The sequence below is a fragment of the Molothrus ater genome, chromosome 1 (genome assembly GCF_012460135.2).
Source record: "Molothrus ater isolate BHLD 08-10-18 breed brown headed cowbird chromosome 1, BPBGC_Mater_1.1, whole genome shotgun sequence".
Taxonomy (NCBI): Eukaryota; Metazoa; Chordata; class Aves; order Passeriformes; family Icteridae; genus Molothrus; species Molothrus ater.
This window is the reverse complement of record NC_050478.2, coordinates 135,649,259-135,671,711: the sequence shown is the minus strand read 5'-3', so window position 1 is coordinate 135,671,711 and position 22,453 is coordinate 135,649,259. Positions and strand designations below refer to the sequence as shown.

General features: G+C 43.0%; 1 protein-coding gene across 1 annotated transcript in view; it reads left to right on the top strand.

Annotated features, from left to right (window-relative positions):
* The first annotated feature begins 414 nt into the window (after nt 1-414).
* The window catches only part of DEPTOR (DEP domain containing MTOR interacting protein), a 79,134-nt gene continuing 57,095 nt past the window's right edge, over nt 415-22,453 (top strand). Inside the window, exons 1-2 of the mRNA XM_036406674.2 lie at nt 415-591; nt 746-841. Of these exons, the coding sequence (XP_036262567.1) occupies nt 756-841 (86 nt within the window). The 5' untranslated portion in view covers nt 415-591; nt 746-755. The remainder of the gene's footprint in view (nt 592-745; nt 842-22,453) is intronic.

Here is a 22,453-nt window from a genome sequence, read left to right as displayed (position 1 = left end):
GGTTTGAAAATAACCCCTGGGTGGCAGATAAGCGGAAATGTGAACAGCAGGAGGGCAGTAACAGTTTTTGAGGTTGAAACCCCAGATCACCAGCTCCCTTTCTACTACCCGCCCCGCGCTGCATCTCCAAGGATCGCTGCCAAGGCGCAGCCCGCACTACCTGAGCGGGCAGCGGTCGCATCTCCTCCCGCGCAGTCGGATCGGCTTTTCCCGAGCTCACTGCTCCTCCGAGCAGCCCCGCGTTGAAGGGAGGACGCGGGACTTTGCACCCGCGGGAAGGAGCCACGGGCGGGGAGCGCTGCGCTCCCCCGTGCGCGGCCGCTTTCCGCCTCCCGGGCCGGGGCTGGCGGGGCGGGCAGCGGCAGCAGCCGCTTGGCTCGCAGCCCCCGGCGGGGAGCCGGCCCCTTCCCGCGGGGGCAGCGCCGACCCTGCCGTGTGACAGCCGGGGGGGGCCGCTGCTGCCTCGGCGAGCCCGGCTGCGGCGCGGCGGCTGCAGCCATGTGTTTCTCCGCCTGCGAGTGACACAATAACACGGGAAGCGGCGGGAGGGATCCGAGCCTGCCGAGGGGAAAAGTGACCTGAGGCGCTCAGGTGAGCCGGAGCGGCAGGAGGTGGCTGTCGCTGCCCGCCACCACCGGAGAGCTCCGGAGCCGGGCGGGAGGCGCCCCGGGGCTGCCGGCGGGGGCAGCGCGGCCGGGGGCGGCGAGTGCCGGTCCCCCCTCAGCCGGCGGTGCTGTGCCCGCAGGCCGGCGGCGATGGAGGAGGGCATGAGCAGCATGCAGCAGAAAGCGGCGGAGCTGGAGCACATGGCCGAGGTCCTGCTCACCGGCGAGCAGCTCCGGTAAGCGGTGCCTTCCTCCCCGCTTTACCCGGGGTCAGCAGCAGCCCCGCTGACGGCGGGAGGGGGAGGTTTGGGAGGCACAGGGCGAGGGTCTGTCCCCGCAGACTTTCTTTGCACCGGAGCACCTGCCCTGCTTCCATTGCGGCCCCGGGCTCCGGCCGCGCTTCCAGCAGCGACGAGGACGAGGGGCCGCAGCGGCGCTGCGAGCCCGGGGAGGGCAAGCACCGCACGGGGGCTTCTGCCGCGGCACCTCCGCTCCCCTGCGTGGAGCAGGAGGCGGCTGGGGAGAGGCTGCTGCGTCACTAAAGGCATCAAACGCTGCAGGAGAGCGGCGTCTTTAACGATAAAAACCCCAAAGAAACCATAAGAGGTAAAGTGTCTCAGCACCCCATGGAGAGCCAGGGCGAGCGCAGGGCAGCGCTCCCGCACAGCCCGGCCGGCACTGGCAGCGGCGCCGGGCACTGACCCCGCAGAGCTGCGCCTCACTCCAAGGGACTGTTTTTATTTTGCATCAGCTGGTCCCAGCAGATGGATGGGGATCCCTACTGTCAGTGCCAGCAGCAATTAACAGTGCTGTGTGACTGGAGTTGTGAGCAGCGCAGGAGCCTTGAACAAAAATGCCTGACTCCGTTAATTTTTAATTCTGCGGTGTATGCTGGCTATGTGTGCCAGCTGTACCTATACAGTGCAGAGGAGAAAAAGTAATTTTAATAATGTTGGTTTGGTGACGGACCATCTTGTGATTCAGGAAGAAAAATCTCACTATAATGTGTTATATAAGTAACTAGAGGGGGATAATAAAAATCTTTTCTCAGTAGTTTTTCTTGAATTTTTTAAAACTTTTTTCTCAGATGCCAGACAAACTCTGAAAAGTGTTAGAAATGTTCCCTGCTTTGGCAGATGCCATCATTGCTGCTAGCACAGACACTGTTACTGTTTGCATCCACAAAGTAAGGAGAAGTGCCACTTTGTAATGCACACCAGTGATACTCCTCTTTGGCAAGTAAACGTTATTTTGGTGATTTGGCAGCAGTACACACCAGTGCCTCCTCCGAGTTTGAGATTCTGCTTCAAAGTAGCCTTTAGGGTGACAGAGTACACTGGCATGGGTCCTGCATGGTGGATTTGTTGCAGAGTTGAGCATCCAAGTGTCAGATAAGAATTCTGTTGTTTCTAATTTATGTTACTAGAAGTTGAAGATTTCAGGCCAATACAAAATTTCTATAAGGATCACATTAATCTTTCTGTATACCTCATAGTTAAATGTAAAAGCAAAAGCTTTGCAATCTTTCCCAAAGGAGAAACTGAGGAAATGTTATCAAGTCTGGCTCCTAGAATAAACTCATCTGTGTTGTTATCAAGAATTACATTTGTCATTTTATTTATTATGGTATTGAAACACAGTCAAAGATGATTTGCAGATACAAAATAACTATTGCCCATCCTGTGAAGTTACCTGTGGACATTCCTTCATGGATCTATAAGTGGCTTAGATCTGCTTGGACTGGGAGTTCATGAGCAAGTCAGTCTGGCTGCTGCTGAGCAGGGAGATCCACTCTTCTGGCCCTTTTCCTTCTACCCAGCAGTAGTTCCACCTCTTTGTGCCTGCTCAGGTAACTTCTTGGACTTCTTGAAAACAGATCCAGTGTGGTGATTTGGTGTGTAGGTTGATTTTCTGATCTGCTGACTTCAAGAAGCCACAGAAAATTGGTGTTGGGAATGTGTAGCCAGGAGGAAGAAGTGGTTGTGGTGGAGAAGACACAAAATTTCCATTTGGATAGCAGTGAGCTATTGGGTCAGCTGGAACCGTATTGTGAAACTGCACCCAAAATTGTCTGCTTCCCCCCAATTTTTTCTTAACTTCATTCTATTTCTCTGTGATATTTCTCTGGGATATTCTGTGCAAAGGACTTGTATTCTTCAGTTTTCCAGGCAGTAAAAGCCACAAATAAGTGATAGAAGACTGACTGGCAGACAAGTTTTAGCCAACCCTGCATTTAAAGTTTCCCTTTTCCTGTCCAAGATAAGCATATAATTGTTAATGCAAAATGAAAATGTGGAGTGTTTTCAGGATCAAAGACAGTTTATATCAGCAGCCTTTGGGGCAGGCAAACAGATGATAGAAAACCAGCACACACGTGCACTCAAGGCAGCATACTGTACTCTATTCTTAGTGATGCTTACAACTGCAAGATTCCCCAGTGGGATTGATGCAGCCAGACAGGTGATTATGTGTGTATTTGGGTGAAAGTGCATGCAAGATGAGCACATAACTGAGGAGTAAAAGTGTAAAGTGAAACTATGAGCATGGTATTACTTACACAAACCCAACCAAATGGAGGTATTTAAAGCACTCTTGTACTAGACCAAACAGCACGTGTGTCTAAACTCAAATACTTACCAGAGCTGCTTGCTTTAAATTCCTTGCAGAGTTCCTAGTGCCTGTCTCGCTCTGGCCTCACGTGTTGCCTCACAGCTCTCATTCCCATGGGCTGTTGCATGTCTGTCCTTCTCTGGCAGGGATCTGATGCAGTGAGGGTCAAAGTTGTCTGAGCAGCACCTTGGCAAGCCTGACTTTGCACACTGGTAGTGCCTGTGGTGGGAATAGAAGCCCTGTGTCCTCTTCCACTCCTGAGACAAGTGCACAGTGGCTGGGGGAGGGAAAGGAGTAGGACAAAGAGTTTTTCCTTCTCCTTGTTCCTGTCTCTTGGTTGCTTGTGATGTGTGTTTTGCCTTTGCAAGGTCAGGAGCCTCTGCCCTGATGTGTGCAATGTCAGCGGGCGCCCAGGAACTTGGCTGCTGGCATAGGCTGTGATGTAAATCCTGGCCCATGAGTGGGGTGATTTATGGAAAAAGAAATAAGAGCTGTATGTTGAGCTGTATATTAAATAACATGGTAAATTTTTACATCCAGTAGTGTCCTTTGCCTCTATACCCAGCAGCTGTCTGAGCAAATACCTAACTCTTACTTTTGCTTAATAGAAACATATCTTTTAAAGTGAGGACTTAAAAGTTTGGCTCTTGGTGAGCCTTTAAATTATGAAGCTGACAGCTGTGAAGGAAAGCTGAAGATTACAGCAGTGTGACACACCAGCACAGACCCTTTGGCAGTGTCTGTTGCCATGCAAGAGATTGGCAAGAGCAAGGGGAAAGCTGGGCTGGTCATGACCCGGCTGTAAGCTTTGGCACCAGTGGTCCTGCAGGGACAAACTGCAGACTCTGGCTTTCTGACAGCTCCAGCCACCCAAAATCTCAGCTCTTCCCTTTGTTCTGCTGCAGAGACCCTACAGCTGTTCAGTGGTGAGCTCTCTCTTCTCAGGAGGTTGCAACAGCGTTGTCCTTAAAATGTTTGAGAGGATCACGGGGCCTTCAGATTCCTCAGGACTGGGAGAGCCCTTGGAGGCCTCCACCCTGCTACATCCCTGCCTGGTACAGCCCTGGGCAAGTGAATGTCCCTGAGCTTCCCTGACCTTGCTGGGAGTGCCTGAAGGGAGGTGTCACATTGATAGTCATTCTTGGAAGCTTAATAAAGGCACTACTGAAGTTGTTAAGAATTTTATCAGAAGCAGAGCAATTCCAAGCTGATTTCTCTCACAGTTGAAGGCAACAGGTTGTGCCCATTTCAGCAGTGTTTGGCAGAAGGATTAAAGTATTATGTCTGGGTTTGAGCACTGACTTGGATAGAGCTGATCTTGCCCTCGGGCCACCAAAAGCAGTTTTAATGGGCACGTTTTGATATGGATGCTTGTTGCCTGTATTCTGAGGTAAGGGTGTCTGAAATCTCCTCATCTGCTAATTGTTTCTTGATGCCAGATTGTCACCAAAATCTTGTGTATCTCCCAAGAGTCCCTCATTTCTTGCAGAAAATGTGCCTAGTAATTCAGGAATCCTCAGGCTCCAGTCGACTGAACAGCAATATTTAAACACCTATTATTGCCATTGTATGTGGTGTATGGTTCTCTGTAGTAGGTGTAACTTCAATGACACTTAATGTCTCTGCAGACTTTTGGATCCATCTTTATCATCAGTTTTCACAAGAAACTACATCTTTCCCTATCCACACTTTTGCTAAATAGTTGGGTAAATAAATATGTTTTATTTATTCTTTTATTTTATTTACTTCTTTAGATGAGGCAGTGATTTTGATAGAATAGTTTTTATAATCAGGATCGTCTTTCTTTCTACTTAGAGAAATATGAAGCATGTTTCTTAGAGATTTTTCTTTCTTTTGGAAGAGACAAAAGTTTCAACAGAAATTTATTTCCCTTTTGTCAGAGTTGGTGTATGAGTTTTGATTCACAGAGTTAAAGGTTTTACATGATAAACAGCTACACATTTTGAAGCTGTAAGACAAAACCAGTTTCACTCATCTTCCAAAGGTTTTACTTCAGGAACCTTATCACTTTCAGAAGCCACATTGGAGTGCATAACTTTCAGAGTCATTAATTTGTGAAGGATGGCAGCACCTACAGGTTCATAGCTTTTTTCTTATTCTAAGCAATAAACAGTCAACATTTTTTTTCACGGTGGTAGGATTGAAAAGTTCATTAGCACTGTAAGGTGCAGAAAGCCCATGACACAAAACAGTGATGGTTTCTAGAGCAATGATATCAAAACACCCTAAGTGTTAATGTATTGCTGTGATACAGGATTATATAAACTGTGCAGTTACAGAATTTATTAAATGCCATCACTGTGCTTGAAAGTGTGTTAAGACTCTGTTGTAAGCTTAGACTCTAAAAGGATTTGAGATATATAATTCTCTAGAGGTCACTTATTCTCAAGTCACATCCCTAGATGTTAAACTAACATCAATGCCATTTGAAGAACTGACAGAATCTCTTAAAATGAGATTTTGTAATCTGCCTAAGACAATCCAATTTTGTACTTCCTCCTCAGGGAATGATTGTTTTTCTACCCCCTGAACATTTTTCTTGCCACTTCCTTACTTCTTCAACAGTGGTTGCATTTCCCAAGAGCTGATTTGGTTTAAAACTAACCCTGAAAAAAGTAGTTTTCAGTTATCTCACTTGAGAAGACCCTTGTATGCTCATTTCTTCAGCGTGGATAGAACACAGAGATTACATCATCAGATCTCTGTGGAGCAGACTCCTCCAGAACTCTCTGTACAAATAATTTCACTTCCATCAATTTGTTTTCCAGAACCAAGCAACCAAAAAATTGTCATTTTTCTTTGTAAGGTTTCACCAGAGTGATACACTGAAAGAAAAGATGTTAAAGTAAAGGTTGGTAAAGCTGCAAAATGAAGTGTTCTGAAATCAGGTTTCCCACTAACTCTACTCTATCACAACAATTTCAATTACATCTTTTTATTATGTATATATACTATAAATTATTATGCATATACTATAAATTATTTAATGTTTTTTTTAAAAAGTGTTTCTCAGATTTATATGCTCATTTTTCTAGAGTCTTTGATTCTTGATTCACCCTTTCATGTGTTTCAATCTTGCCTGTTGGTACTAATTCTAATGACAAACCCCATCTGTATATATATATATGTATGAGATTTCTGGGCCAGGAATTTCAATTTCTCATGTCGTTCAGTAAAATCTGGGCTATTCGATGTTTCTAGAAATGAAGATGTAAGGCTTTGTTTCCTTATTTCTTTCCTTGTAGCTGTGCCTTTTAATAATTCAGTTGTTGCCCTCAGCAGCTTTCCTCAAGTGCAGCTGAGAGATCAAGTAGTTAACAACGCATGTGCAAATAGTGATCATTCTTTCACTGTGTACATAAGAAGGCAAATGTTGTATGAGTGGTTCGTGCTGTATATTTTATGTATTCCATTCCAGATGGAGTCAATAATTAACTTTTGTCTCAGGTTAGCAGAGAGCGGCAGGCGATTTGATGTGTATGGCATGTGAAAGAATATTTTTTATTTATTTTATGTTAGAGGAGTTGCCTATGAAAAAGTGAAAGAAACTTGTTTCAGTGTTGATGGTCATGCAGGGAAGGCAGAATGAATGTGCCAAAATCAATCTAGGTTTGCATTTATTGCATGAACCCTGCTTCTGTGGGAGCAGTGGCCATAGGCTGGCACCATGACAGAGAACTCTTCCTATCACTTGTCATTCTAATTTACTGTTTGTGTAGCGGTAGCGCCTAGGAATTTGAGCTGTTTATCAGGTCCCATCAGGGGTAGCTGCTGTATGCTCTGAGGAAAAATAAAGCACTTCCAACACAAATCTTGCCTGAGGTTGTTTGTAGTGTCTTGCAGCAGTGGTGGGTTCTGGACAGTGAGGGATGGTCAGTGTGAAGCCACCAAGGTGGGATTCTGTCAGGACTGGGATTTCTGGTTTGGGAGGTCAGACCTTGAGCCCGAGAGTGGCATCCTGAAAGCACAGAGAAAAATAACTCCCAAGTGTGGAGATATATTTTAAACAATTTTAATGCATAAACCACTGGAATGAAATAGGTGTTCTTGCCTTCCAGTTCCCTCCTCAGTCCTTTGGACTGGCCTAAGCACCTCTGGACCATCAGCAGATGGTGACCTGTGCTGCGGGAGTGATCAGCAGAGCTTTTGGAAGGCTGGTATTTCAGTTGGGTCAGTTTTACAAACCAATTTATCACATGACCACAAAAAAGCTTTCTCTGAAGAAGTTCAGGGGGAGAAATGGGTGCTGGCTTCCCCCCTGTCACTGGAATACGCACGGTTTGAGGCTGTGGTTTACTGATAGAGCGGATCCAGCTGCAGGCTGCTGCTGCCCCGCTCTTATCACTTCCCTTGCACTTCGCACTGGTGTTTGTCTGGGATCAGAAGTTCAGGGAACTGAAGCAGCTGAAGCCAAATAAGAAAAATTTAACTTTCTAAACAGGTTCAGTGTGAAGTCAGACCAGTGCCAGCACTGGGGTGAAGGAGGCAGTGCAAACACATGGTCAAGTACAGGGAGAGGGAATGGTGGCAGCAGCCACTGCTGGGTTTGCTTGACCACCCCCTCAGGGTTTAATTTGCTGGATTCCCATTAAAAAGTTTCAGACTCCGGTAGAAGACATTGTAAAAATGGTGTTGAGTTTAAAATGCCCAATGTACATGTTGTTATTGGACAGGAACAGAGACTAAGTTTGATGATGTTTTTTTTCTTTCAAGGCTTTTACCTTTACTTCTGCACTCTTGTCACAGTATTGTATGTGAATAGACGTTGAAATACTGACATTTCATGTGTTTTGAAATTTGTACTCTGCAATTTGCATGACCAGCTTATCACCAGTGTGACAGCACTACTTCAGAAGGCAACCCTGCCCTTAATTATCAGCCTTTTACAGTTTTAAGAGTTTTCATCTTAGCAGTGCCTCAATCTAGTAAATGTGTTCAGACCTCAAAGGTGCAGTTGCAAATAATTAAAAATTGTTTCTGATTGCACTTGCTAATTCAGAGCGAATATGGAAGCACGTTTCCACATCACAAGGCTGTAATTCTCCATTTCTTTGCAATTGTGGGTTGGGTCATGGGCTACCACAGCTGTGTCACAGGGATTTGCAGGCAGATGAGCGTTTTCTGGTTTCTGTGAGAAGCCAGGGGAAGGTCACACTGTGGGTTTTACAGGACTGTTGATTCAATGTGTCTGGCTACTGCTGCAGAAAAGAGCAGCCCAATTCCCTTGGACTGGGGCTTCTGCTGTGTGGCTGGTGCACTGCGCTGGTGCATGTCTGAGCCCATGGTGAACAGTCTGGGGGGCTCAGCCAGGGTGTCATCCTGTCAAACTAGTGCCGATGATGGTGTAAAGGGTAAGATCAGCTGGCCTGAGGTCAGGGGATGAGGACCCCACAGTGAGATTGTCTTGTCAGGGAATCAGTTCTTGAAGTTAAAAGTACAGCTCTGCCAGGCCACGAGCCCCTTCTCACCCCCGTTCTTGCCCTGCTTGACCCTTGTTTACACATCAGGTTTTTGGCAGAGATCATAGCAATGCTAGACAAGATTCGGGTGACTCCATCCAAATGGGTCTGTGGCTGTTTGGGTGAGGGTGCCTTCTCTATTAAGGCAGCAAACACAGAGGTGCTCACTTGAAGGTAAAAAATCAAACAACAGTTACTAAATGGCTGATCAGAGCAAAAGCCAACACACCTAAGAGATGGTGATAGCAAAGATGGGAGCTTCAGAGTCAAGTATGGTAATACTGTGTTTGGTGTGACAGAAGAGGAGAAGGCAGTAGAAGGAATCTGGGAGACAGACACTGTTATTCTCAAGAGCTGTGGCAGCTGTATTTCCAAGCTGTAATGCTAGATAAGATTCAAACAAGATCATGTTTGTTGAGGACAGTGCACAGAAGACTTGAGGTGGAAAATAATAGGGATGGAGAGCTTTAAACAGAACTTAAACTTTTTGGGGAGTGGTATATCTGTCCTGAAAGGGGCATTGCACAAGGAGTCTGCAGAGACCAAAGTTCTGCTCATGCAGCACTATGATATTTATCCTGTATGAATCTTATATGCTGTACCTGGTTTGGGAAGATTCTCCCATCCCCAGCAGTACGGTGGCCATCCAGCACAGTAGCCTTTGACTTTGTGTTACAGAGCTTTGTGTTGGTTTGCTTCATTGCTTCTCACATTAAGTACTGTGGGCTGTTTTTCTGTAGTGTTTCTGTTGGTGTCCAGCTCAACAGCTGTACAACCCACTGGCTCTGTGTCTGCACCCCTTACCTGTGTATTGGGCCAAATGGGTTTATTGGCAGGTAAAAAGAAATGTTTGTATGTCGTGTCTGTGGCTCTTTGCATTGTGACTTGTATCTTCAAGGCATTGTGGCTGCTTAAATCAGGCCTGCCTGTCCCTTTGTGTTTGAACAAGCCAGTCTTGGCCTGGTTTAAGAGGCAAAGCGAATGCAAGAGATAATTACAATATGGTTAGTAAAAACAATGATTTTTTATTTAATTCCAACGAGTATTGCAAAATATTCACAGGAAGCTGACTTTTTGAGGGTTTATCTGAGGAATCAGTCCAACATTTATGCTCATCCTCTCTGGAAGGAGACTCTGACAACACACAGCCAACACATCACTCAAAGTTAGGATTGCAAATAATGGAAATTACTTCTGAAAAGATATTAGCTAGGCATTATTTATAGCACTGATTGTCAGCTGTGGAAAAATTTCCTTTCATTTTTTTCTGAAAAGATCCTTGTCTTGATAATCATACATCCTTTTCTGCATTAGCATATAATTGTATAGCTTAGAAATTAGGGCAATGTAATAGAAAGCTGTTAATTGTTTCCTGATGCTCAGGATATAATTAACTTACACTTTCCTCTAGTTGAAATTAATTTATTTTTACTAAGATGTAGAAAAAGTAACTTAGCTTAAACTGCTATTTTGCTGGTTGTTCAGTGCAAACAGAGGGAAATTGTCACGGGAAGAAGTTCAAAGTAGCATTATCATGTATAAATCCCAAAAGAGATTGTACAAATACCATTTTGAGAGTGTCTGGAAGCGTAAAGACTTGCATTGGACATTATTTTTAAAACTCTTAGCACATTAAACAAACTCACACTTTTCAAGTCTTTTGGCAACTGGTAGAAATAGGTGAGATTAAATTAGCTTAATAAGTGACAAGAAAAATGGGTCCATAATAGGAGCCATTTGTATCATGTTACTACATGTCTAATTAGACAAGAGATGAAAATGGGTTCTTAAAAACACACTGAACAGAAGAAATAAAGCAAGGTTTATTGAAAGCTTTATTTTATTTTAATAAGATTTATTTATTTATCTTTAATTTATGCAAAATTATGCAACTCTAAAACAGACTGCAAAAAGTTGTGTTCATACAAGACTCAAGCCTCAAGGAGGGCTGGCTCTCAGGCTGGGGTTGGGCCAGGACATGTGATATACAAGGAGGTGCTGAGGGATGGATCTGCTCAGCCTAGAGAAGAAAAGGCCTGGGGGATTCTTCTAGTTGCAAATACTAAAATGAGGTGATAGAGGGAAAGGGGGAGAGAATTTTCCAAAGTGCACAGGGATGGTACAAGAGGCAGTAGTCAAAACTTGCAAGGGACTTCCTAATCAGAGATTTAGAAAGAATTACTGTCTGTGAGGGTAAGTAAAAAAATGGAATAGGAGTCCAGAGAAGCTCTGAAATATTAAAATCTTGTCTGGACATGACCCTGAGCAACTTGTACTAACTGGTTATGCTTTCAGTATAGATTGGACCAGATGACCTCCAGAGATCCCTTCCAACTGAATATTTTATGAAGGCATAGTGTGTTGTCTTCTTTAAGCTGTGGTGGCTGATATTATCAGCTTTTTGTTATTGGCTGGTAACCAGAGAAAATTATCTACTCAGTGACACTGGTGGGAGAGCTTCTAAGAATGCCTCCTAACCTACTCCAGTGCAAAATCAGCTGCCTTAGTTTGTACCACTGCTCTCACATTGTCCAGCTTTTCAAGCAAATTTAAGGATGAGAAATGTACCAATTTCCAAATGACTCCCAAGAACTTTTGAAATCTCTCTGTTTCAACTGAGATTTTTAGGAAGATGTGAAGGTGACAGCCTGACTCCCTTGACCTCAATGTCCTAAGTTAGGCTAGGATTTTACCTCAGATCACGTAAGATTCATCAAATGCCAACATCACAACTCTTCCCACCACCAAGATTTCCAAGTTTTTTGTGATCTGTAGATTCATGCCTCAAGAACTTGGGGTGCAGAAACCAAAGTGCACATATTTGGACATGCTACTTTTATAGCAATCCTTGAAGAGTGAGAATAGGGAAAAGATTGGAGACAGTAGAGAGTAATATGTGCTGTAAGGCCAGTAGGTCATGGTGCCAGAAATGCTGCTGGCTGTGCCATGTTGGCATTACAGGAGGAACAGTAATCTCAGGGCCAGCCACCTGCTCCTCTTTCTCACTGCCTGCATGACACTGTCAGATCCCCTCACTGTGCACAAAGGAGGGATCAGTTTGGGAGTTCATTTGTGTGCACAGGTTTCTGTGCATAGTCCTGCAGCTCCAACTTTGCTTGTGGAAAGAGGATTTTCATTCACATGTTGAGGGAGGAAGGTATTTGAACTATTAACATTTTCTTCCCTTGGAGGGGCACATCTCATCTGGTAGTCTGTCCTACAATCAAAGGCATGATTATATCAAGCATGTGTCCTACCATTATTCCACCTATTTAAAAATTATAATACAAATAATATAAATAAATAATAAATAATAATAAAATAAAAATACATTTCTTTCAACACACACAAAATAATGAGATTTTTGCTTTCTCTATATGCCATTGTGCTTTATCACAATGTTGCAAGGCCTAGGTCTGTTAGAAATATTTCCTCATGGGGGAAAATCCAATCTCCTTAGTTTTCTATAAAGTGGTGGTTTTTCCATGTGCTATGCTTTGGGCCTACTGTAATGAATCAAACACCAGTGGCTGAAGGATAATTGCTTGCATTCACTTTGTTGGGCTACAAGTGGCTAGAGCTGCTCCAAACTAATGTATTACTAACTCCATATTACTTTTTTGGGTTGAATCTGTAAATCAACACCAGCTGAAACAGTGTTTCCTACATAATTTCATACAAAATATGTTTGTACCCTGTGTTGCTTGCTCTTCTGATGAATATGGAACATCTCAGTTTAGATGGGGCCAGTAACAACAGTACTCTTGGGAAAGATATTATAGGGCCAAAGGAGGAAGAAAGAAAGGATTCTTAACTGGCATCCTGAAACTGTTCAGCACAATAAAAATGGAAAGAAGAATTTATTTAAACATATAGTGGCTAAGGAAAAGTTCCAGTGGAGTGGAAATTGTGAAATTTTGCTTACAGGCTGAAAATTACGCAGCACAGCTTTTTATGTAAAATATCAGTATTCCCTCTCAGAAAATGAAAAACTTGTAGGAAAAGGCACAGAAAGGCATTGGTCACTTGATCAATGGTTTCATGTCTTCAGTGGCCACAAACCTTTCGCAATTTCAGCAGTTCATATCTGCACAGCCTACTTACATATGGACTGAAATGTTGTATGTCTTCATCTACAATCTGGATGAGGGGATCTAGGGCACCCTCAGCAGCTTTGCAGATGATACCAAGTTGTGTGGGAGTGTTGATCTGCTGGAGGGCAGGAGGGCTTTACAGAGATGTTTGGACCAGATGGATCAGTGGGCTGAGGCCAATTTATGAGATACAACAAGGCCAAGTGTCAGGTCCTGCATTTTGTTCACAACCCCATACAATGCTCCAGTTGGAGTTGAGTGGCTGGAAAGCTGCCCTTGGAAAAGGACCTGGGGGTGCTGGTCAACAGCTGCTGAACATGAGCCAGTGTGTGCCCAGGTGGCCAAGAGGGTCAATGGCACCCTGGCCTGGATCATATAGATACTGTGTGGCCAGCAGGACCAGGGCAGGGATTGTTCCCCTCAGCACCGGTGAGGCTGCACCTCAAATCCTGTGTCCAGTTCTGGGTCCCTCAGACCATAACTGGACGACATTGAGGGGCTGGAGTGTGTCCAGAGAAGGGCAAGAGAGCTGGGGAGGGTCTGGAGCACAACTCAGGTGAGGAGCAGCTGAGGGAGCTGGGGGTGTTTAGCCTGGAGAAAAGGAGGCCCAGGGGAGACCTTATCAATCCTTACAACTCCCTGAAAGGAGGCTCTACCTGGGGTGGCTTGGTCTCTTCTGCCAGGTAACAAGCAATAGGACAAGAAGTAATGGCCTCAGGTTGAACCAGAGGAGGTTTAGATTTGAACATTATACAAAATTTCTTCACTGAAGTGATTGTCAAGCACTCTAACAGGCTGCCCAGGGAAGTTGTGGAGTCATCATCCCTGGAGGAATTTAAAAGGCATGGCACTTAGGGACCTGGTTTAGTGGTGGACTTGCCAGGTTTAAGGGTTGGACTCGATGATCTTAAAAGTATTTTCCAACATAAACATTTCTGATTCTGTGATTCTCTCATTCAACTGGTTTTGGTTACATTCAAATTAAGACCTAATGAACACTGTAGTGTGCTTTAATAGCCAGCACAAATAAGGGACTAAACCTTGGCACATGCTCTAGTCATGCTCCACCTGCCTGGGTAGCTGCAAGAAGTGCCTGTGGTCTGTCAGCCCAGCTGTGCTTGTTCAAACCACCTGAGGAGCAACCAGAGCCAAGCTCCAACAGATCTTCCTTTCTTCGTGCAGGTGGTGTCAGGGCTGGTCTTGAGGGGAGGAATCATCTTGAGGATGATTAACACACAGTGTTGGGCCATTAGACCAATGATAGGTGAATATCTGAGTTTGTGTAAAGGCATCGTGCAGGTCTGAACCACTCGGCTCCTCTTGTCCTGTTGCCCATCTAAAGTGTATCTCCAGACTGTCTGTGCAACATGTGTTTTGGATTCTAGTTGAGGCCCAAGACTAATTTTGGAGTATGCTGTAAACATAACCATGTTGCTATAATCTAAATCCAGCAGCATTCTACTGGGGCTGATGAGTGTGTAAAGCTGATGCTGTTACTTGGTGAATAAGGGTCAGGATGCATGGTCTGAGTTATTAAAGCAGTAAGAAATCACATTTTGAATTTATTGTCAGATCACATAAATACCTGTTCACTGAGCTTTCTGCATGTGTGGAGAGAGAATATTGCTTACAAGGAGAAATGGCAAACACATGGCCCAGCAATGGGAGCAAGCTGTTCAGTAGAGCAGCAGAACTTCTGGACTCCTTAGGGATTTATTTATTACTTTAAAAGAAAACTTCCATTTAGTCTTAAGGAAGAATGCTTCTGTAATATTAATCCTTTCAAAGCTTATATACTTGTGAGCTTTTGACAAGGCCTAATCAAACAAGACAAGATCCTTGATAGCATCCTGACAGAAGGATCTATTCATAAAGAGTGGTTGTGCCACAGCTGTGTATCTGTTCATATCATAATATATGAGATGTAGAAAAATGCTGAGCTAATCAAACAAAACAATCCCCAGACTAGATTTTTGCAAAAAGAAAATATTTTAAATAGATTCAATATTTAACTATGATTTTCGTAATGAACAGATTTTTCGTAATGATGAAGTTCTTCATTAGCCTACCAGAATTTAGGCAGTGAGCAACTTCATCCCATTAAATAATCCCCTTAAATTCACATACCATAATTCTTGCTGTCATGGGTTTGCATGACCTAGATAGAGATTTAAAGCAGATAGGATGGTTTTTTGCCATTAAAACATTTATGTCAGAGAGCAATCCTTTCTGTGTTTAAAAAATAAATGCAGTAGTGTTATATTGCAAAATTGTTGAGTAAAATCATTGTTACCATTGGCGTGCATTCATTTGGAACTCAGTGTAGTCTGGGGCAGTCAGTAGATTTCTGAGACATTTTTCATTTTTTCATCTGCACATGGTGGTTTATTTTTTCTTTTTCTTTTGGCAGTGAGACCTTATTGAATGTTACAGGATTTTCTGTAAGAATAAAATGTATAAATGAGCAGAATGTTAATTAGGATTATGCTGCTTTGTTGCCTCCAGCTGACTGGAAAGGTCATACTGGCTTATATTTTACTCTCAAAGACAAGACAACTTAAGGGAACTCTAAAAGGCTGTAACACCATTTGATTTAGACTTGTAACCTATTTTGATTTATTCACTTTAATAATTACATACTCTATATTATTTCAATAAGTAAAATAAATATGTGCCACTATATAAAATTAGACAAATTCCAGGCTAAGAAGACCAAGCTGACTATGACTATATAGACATGTTCTTTGCAGTAACTTCACAGGATCTCAGGTTAGAAGCTGGAGGTCCCTGCAAACCTGGTGATCAGGATCTCAAGAGGATGAGTGAATGTTGCATGTGGAGGCAGGAAAGCCAACGGAGTTCAGACATGTAGAGACTTCAGCCAAGGGTAAAATGCAGAGCTGGTCTGTGCAGCTGGCAGAAGGATCCTCAGCCATTGCAGTTGTGCTCCTGGCTTCTACACTTTGATTTAGCAATGAAGCAGAGCAGACCCTTGGTCTCTATGCATGCTGCTACCCAGCTGATGGGGTTTCCTCACAGCAGATCCCCAGCTCTGTCCTGACACAGTTGTATGCCACAAAGGTTGCACGGTTTCCTTCAGATGCTGGAGGAGAACATGCCACTAATTTGGTCTTGGCTGGCCAGTTAAATCCCCATCCTTCCAATCAGCCAGGTAAGGACTATTGGATGCTTGCACAGTAAAAATGGAAACCAGGGAACACCCTGTGGCAAAAACAAGGAAGCATGTTCACAAAATGGGGTCATCTCTCATACTTACAGCTACTGAGCTTTGTCAAACACACAAAGAATGTCTGTATATCTGCATATACACTTGTAGTAAAAGCTTTGATATAAACAGCAAGTGTCTGAATATAGGCAGCATTTGAACTTTCCTTTTTTGCTGCTGACATGAACCAGACTTTAAAAAGTCTGAATCCTGGTACAGTGCATTCAAAGTTCAGCCTCTGATATTTTTCCACCTTACAGTATTCCCAAGGTTGTTTGGAGATAGCAGTGTAAATCATGTAATTATAAACCACAGGACTGGAAGGTGCTCTGAAGAATATTACAACACATAATCCTTTGATATATTAATTATTATTATTATTCTTGCCTTAAGTGAGACTTAGAAATCTTTTCTCCAAAACTTTGTCTAATTCTTTCATTAGGATCCTCAACATTACTTGAATAGCTTTTCTTGCTCTCTGCTTTCAACTCACCTGAAATATTATAGACAGCAATTCTGCTCTTCTCACTTTTTGTCTAGGTAAGGCCAGACTCCCAATCCAGTATCTTTTTCTCTCTGCTCATGAGACCTGCTCATCATTTCTCATACCAGAGTAGAGCTTCATTGCATCTCTTTGAGCTGATCATTCTTGAATGAGATGTCACAAATGAGATGTTCTGTAGCAACAGGTACAATGACATAAACAACTGAATTTCCCATAATCTCTGGAACATCTCTGTTAGTAGAATGTGAGCTGCCCTTGATTTCTGCGTAGTCTCAGCCTGTACCCAGTGAAAGTTTCACTACTGCATATTCAGCTATTTCTTACTCTGTTGCTTTTAGACTCTGAGTTCCCAGTTTTCAGCAGAGCATTTTGTTGTTAGTGCACAGCCTTACATTTTATAGTTTTACCTGTTCCTCCATGTCTAGTTATGAACTGTGAAGGTCATCCTCTAACAATTTAATTGCCTCTAGGCAATCCAGTCAAATGGATCATTACCTTCAGTGTTTAAAAATCTGCAGCAGTTTTCCAGCTTTGTTTTAAAGTTTAGTGGTCAACCACTGGATTTCAATAGACTTCTGGAAGACAGGGGAAAGAACTCCCTTGAATCATGGCTTTGGTCAGTGTAGCATCCTGCATATTGTGGTGTCGTGAGCTGGAGGAGGTAAAAAAGTGTGTATCAGTGTCAAAACATGTTAGATTTTTTTAAATTTAAAGAAATTCAATGCAAAGTGCCTTTTCTAGTGAGTACTTTTACACTTACTGCTGTCACAACTTCCTTCAAAATAAAAATAAATCCTAGAAATGAAGTTATAATAAACATGAAAGATAGGAAGCTATTAATCTAGAATGTGGCAGATAAACAAAGTTTGGTGGTTTTAATGAAACATATTGTATATTGAAATAATATTGCATCTGTATTCATTTCAAGATGGACCTACATATTTGTTGGAAGTGAATAAAAAAATTTTGAGTCATAGCCCCAGTACAAAATCAAGTTTGTTAACAATTGTACGTAACACAAAGCATTTTATTACTCATTATCTTACCTGTTAATTACTGGATATTTATGTTTAATGACAGTCATGATTCAGCACAGTATTTAGATATGAGTTTTGTGTGGAGATGGAAAACAATTGTGAAAAGCAATTGAGATATTACTGCAGTATGACACTTTATTAATGATGTAGGCAGGTTTTTTATTCTTGCCTTCAGCAGGGTTGCCAAGGACCACTGAAAGAAGTCCAAACAGTTGGTGCTCCTCTGAGAAGTGCAGAATATCAGGGAGAAAAACTCCTGCAGGTCTGTGGTTCTCAGGCTGAGAGCAGCCATTCCTGGAAGGACTTTGAGCTCAGAGTTACCCATATAATGTCCCAGCAAAACTATTTGTCATTTATTGATAGGGTGGGAGAAATACCAAACTGCGCTCAAGATTAGGCACTTGACTGATTTCAGTTCTCCCATGGATTTATTGGTTTATCTCTGGCACATGACAACCCCTTTTGCTGTTTGCACTCCAGGCTTCTTCAGTACTGTGCTGCATTCTGGGCATTACAGATTTGTTCTTCCCCAGACGTGCTGAGAGATGGGTGTTCTTGTTTTGCAGGTGCTCTGAAACTTGCTGCACACAGTGCAAGTGCCTACCAAGGTTAAAGTCAGCTTTGCCCTCTGGGTAAAAGAGGTGTCAGCCTTGCTGCACAAGGGACCTCAGCCTGTAGCTTTTTTGGTTCCCCTACCCCCATGGCATGCCAGGTGCATCCAGGAGGAGTTGTCACACAGCAGGGCTTTCTGGTACCCACAGCTGTTTGTGTCCTTGGGGCAGCCCCTCCTCTTGACTCCAGCGAGGCAGGCCTGTAGCTGAGCATCCTCTTTCCCAGCTGCTGGTCTGTCTCTCCAGGTTCCTGAATGGCAGTGCTAGAAGAAATATCTGTCTCAGTAGGATTTGGGCTCTCTGACCTGTATTTTCCCTGTTTAGCCCATTTAGCATTTCAAAGGAACATTCTCTTTTTCCAGCCATGTTACTGAGATAACAGGCCTGCATTCCCTGACACAAATTTAATTGATTTTCACTGGCCTCCCTTGAGACCTCACTGCATCTTCCTGAGTTTGCTATCCATAAAATAATTCCTTTATTGAGAGGTATTTTTGCATAAGTCAACAAGAGCTGGTGAGCTTATTACCATGTTAATCCAGTCATAGGATAATAACAGTTCTGCTATGGTTTCTGGTCTGTACTTTGAAATTTTGGTGGACTTCAGTTTAGATTTGGGAAAATATCCTTGCAAAAATTAATCCTCACAGTACACATTGATTTAACAAGCCTAAGAATATCCATGCAATGGAGACACAGAAAATTAGTGTGGATGCAAAACCTAGCTGATTGATATTAGCAAAGATGGCTTGGTTTTGAGTGAAAAGTACTTCAGTTCTTTTGGGGATCCATCCACACGGTAGTATCCCATAGAGTTTGGCCTGCATACGTCTGTCCTGTGGTGCATCCCAGCTCATCCATAACTGAGTGAGAAGCACAATTATGTCTGACTTCCATTTAGAGAGGGAGGGCTGTGATTTGCTGAGTTGTGACAGCTTCAGCCCCAAAAGTGAGCAGCCTGACTGAGACAGGCAGTCTTCTGCTTTCTTTGTAAGACTAGGGGCAGGTGAAAAAAAAATTTGCCTGTATTCTGTGTTTTCCTATTTATAAACCCCAGTTTTATGCTTTCCAGCAAGACTTTCTCTCAAGGTTCAAGTGCACAGGCAGTTAGATGTAATATTAATGTTTGAACACATTTTGCTTTAAAGTGAAATGCAAGTGAAATGGCTTGGCAGGCAGGGAGATTAGTCACTTCACAGCTTCTGTAGGTTTTACAAGGGATCTCTAGTTTTATGACAGATCAATACAAATACACAGATTTAATTTTTTCTGCAGTCTGGGGTACTCTGAAGGCTGTGGCTCTGAATTTCTGGCCTGAATTTGTGGGCTGAAAGACAGTCTCTGGGAGACATCATGTTGATTTCATCCCAGACCCTGAGCAATGCCTGTGTCTGTTCCCCAGAGTTTGCTTTGATCCCTGACAGTGTTAGTAAGATATTATGAACATTGGGGATGTCCTTGTGCACCTTTGTTTGCAGGCTTAGTGGCCTTAGTACTTTCTAAATGTATTAAAAAAGACTTCATAAAAGAGGCAGCCACGGTATTTTATTTAAAGCCACAGGGACACTGGTGAACTCTCATGTCTTTGGAAGCTTTAGAATTTCCTCTGCAGTGCACCAAGAGATGGTTTATGGCTCTGTGTTCTGGCATCTTCTCACTTTGACTGCATACATGGCTGTGGGCAAAAAAGGGGAGGTTATCACAGTGATGTGAACTGCTATCAGGAGCTGCTTTGAAAACACTCTTTCTAAATGTATTTGAAATGGCAGAATTCCTGCTCTGCTACAGCTACCAAAACCAGAAATATCTTCATCCTATTTCCAGTAAGACCCCATGTTTTAAAGGGTAATTTAGCTCCTGTGAATATCAAGTAACAGAATGAAGTGATTGCAGAGCTGAAGCATAAATAGAAAGAGGAACAGGCAGCAGGGAAATGCTGACACTTCAGCTGAGACTTGGCAAGCCCAGCTGGAAATGCTTGTCCCAGCAGCACACACTGCATTCACAGAGTACCTTCAGGATTGCTTCTGTGTACAAAGTTCATATCCTCACTGACCTATTTTATTTTTTTGCTGACAGTGCAAAGGCAAAAGTTTAGTATAAAGGACATTTTAAGTAGTTTTTTCCTGGGTGTGTATATATACACAAATGCCACCTTATACTCATTTATTTTGTAAAGAATGAGGTGTGTAACTGACTTGTAAGTTTTGAAGTTCAGTGGGACTTCTGCTTCTAAGTCACTGAGACGTTTTGGAAAATGTGATTTTTTAGTAAGATGCCTGTCTACCATCCTGTCGACAGATCATATGCTTATGTTAGAAACACCAAACTTTGTGACCTCTGGGAGGATACAAAACTGTTCTATTTCAAACAGAAAGGGGCAATTCTACCTACCAGTGGAGGACGTAGGATGTCCCTTGAGAAGAGGTGTGAAAAATCTGTGCTCTTTGGCCACCATTAATTGTCCTGATCTTTGGCAAGATGCTTCTTTTGTCCATGTGTGTTCTCACAAAGGACATCATGACTAGTTTTCCTTGGAAATAAATAAATCCTTCTCTTACAGAAGTTTCATATATACATGAAACGTATGAAAGAATTTTAAGATGGCAGAAACCACGTACGGGGCTTTGCCTCTCTGCATATAGCTGCTAATTTTCAAGGGATCTAATACAGTTTTGTTTAGTTTACCCAAATTTGTTAAAATTGTAGTAGTTCAATGAATGCTGCCTGGCAGTGCTCAGTCTGGGATAGTCACTGCAGCCAAGGGTGCTATGCAAGGTGTAACACACGAGCAGTGACACATGAGCAGTGACACATGAGCATGCCAGAACTCCTCAGCAGCAGTTGAGCATGCTGAGGCAGGACGTGCATTGTGCTGTGACTAATTACATCATCAGTGTGTATTGTTCAATAATTAGTAAATTCTGATAGGGATTTCTATTTTAAGTGATCTCCTGACTGGTGTTTTGTTCTTCCATTAAAAAACACATTGTTTTATCCAAAGCATTGGGGACAGCAGTTTGAGGGAATTGGTTCTGCCCTCTACTCCTTCTGGTGGGACCCCACCTGGAGTGCTGTGTCCAGCTGCGGGCTCCTCAGCACAGGAAGGACATGGACCTGTTGGAGCAGGTCTAAAGAAGAACCCTGAAGATGATTAGAGAGATAGAGCACCCATTGTAAAAACAGAAATACAGACTGAGAGTCTTGGGGCTGTGCAGCCTGGGGAAGAGACCTTATTGTGGCCTTTCAATATTTAAAAGGGGCTTAGAAGAATGATGGGGACGAACTTTTTAGTAGGGCCTGTTGCAATAGGACAGGGGTAATGGTTTAAATTAGAAGAGGTAAATTCAGACTAGTTATAAGGAAGAAATTTTTCTTAATGAGGGTGGTGAAATCCTGGAACAGGTTGCCCAGAGAGGTGGCAGATGCCCCATCCCTGGAAACATTCAAGGTCAGCGTAGAGGGGTTCTGAGCAAGTTGATATAATGGAAGATGTCCCTGCTCATGTTGGACTAGATGACCTTCAAAGGTCCTTTTCAGCCCAAACTGTTTGTGTGTCTGCAATTCTATGGTTCTATTATATGTGCATTTCATGTGTGTGATTGTCTCAGGAAGGCTAAAAGAGATGAAAGGGTGGAGCACATTATGAAAGTATCCATACCATGTTGTTTATTTAGAGTGTCAGGGACCTGTTCCTTGCACATTTTTTGAGCCCTGCTAGGATAAGCATAGGGACTAAATAGGATGTCGGAACTGGCAGATTAATTATTCATAAAATTACCTGGAAGAGCAGGAGGTTTTTGGGTTTTCTTCACTTGTAGAACTCAAGATTGGATAATGCATTGTAAGATCTATGTTAGCCAAGCACAAACTACTAGACTTAATAGAGGGAAGTAGCTGGGTGAGATATTTGGACTGTGGTTCAGTTAATGATATGTATTCATCCAGCATGTTGGCCTTTTCTGGGGTTGGAAACGAAAGCTAATTGTGCAGGCACTGTTTCATAAATCCTTCCCCACTGGTTCAGAAAAGAGGCAAGGAACTTCAGAATGCATAATGCCCCTGGTGGAAATAAAAATGCCCCCATTGGTGAAAGCCAAAATGCAAGTTTCATGTAGCTGCAAGAGCAATTTCATCCCAAGTTAGTGCGTCGTTCTTCACTTCTGGGCAAAAATTTAGATGTTTCCATTATCATGAAACTGCCTAATGGCATCTGAACAAATAACATTGTTCCAGAAAGCTCTGAACACATTTACTGCAAAGCAGGAGCAGTGTGTTCCAAGTT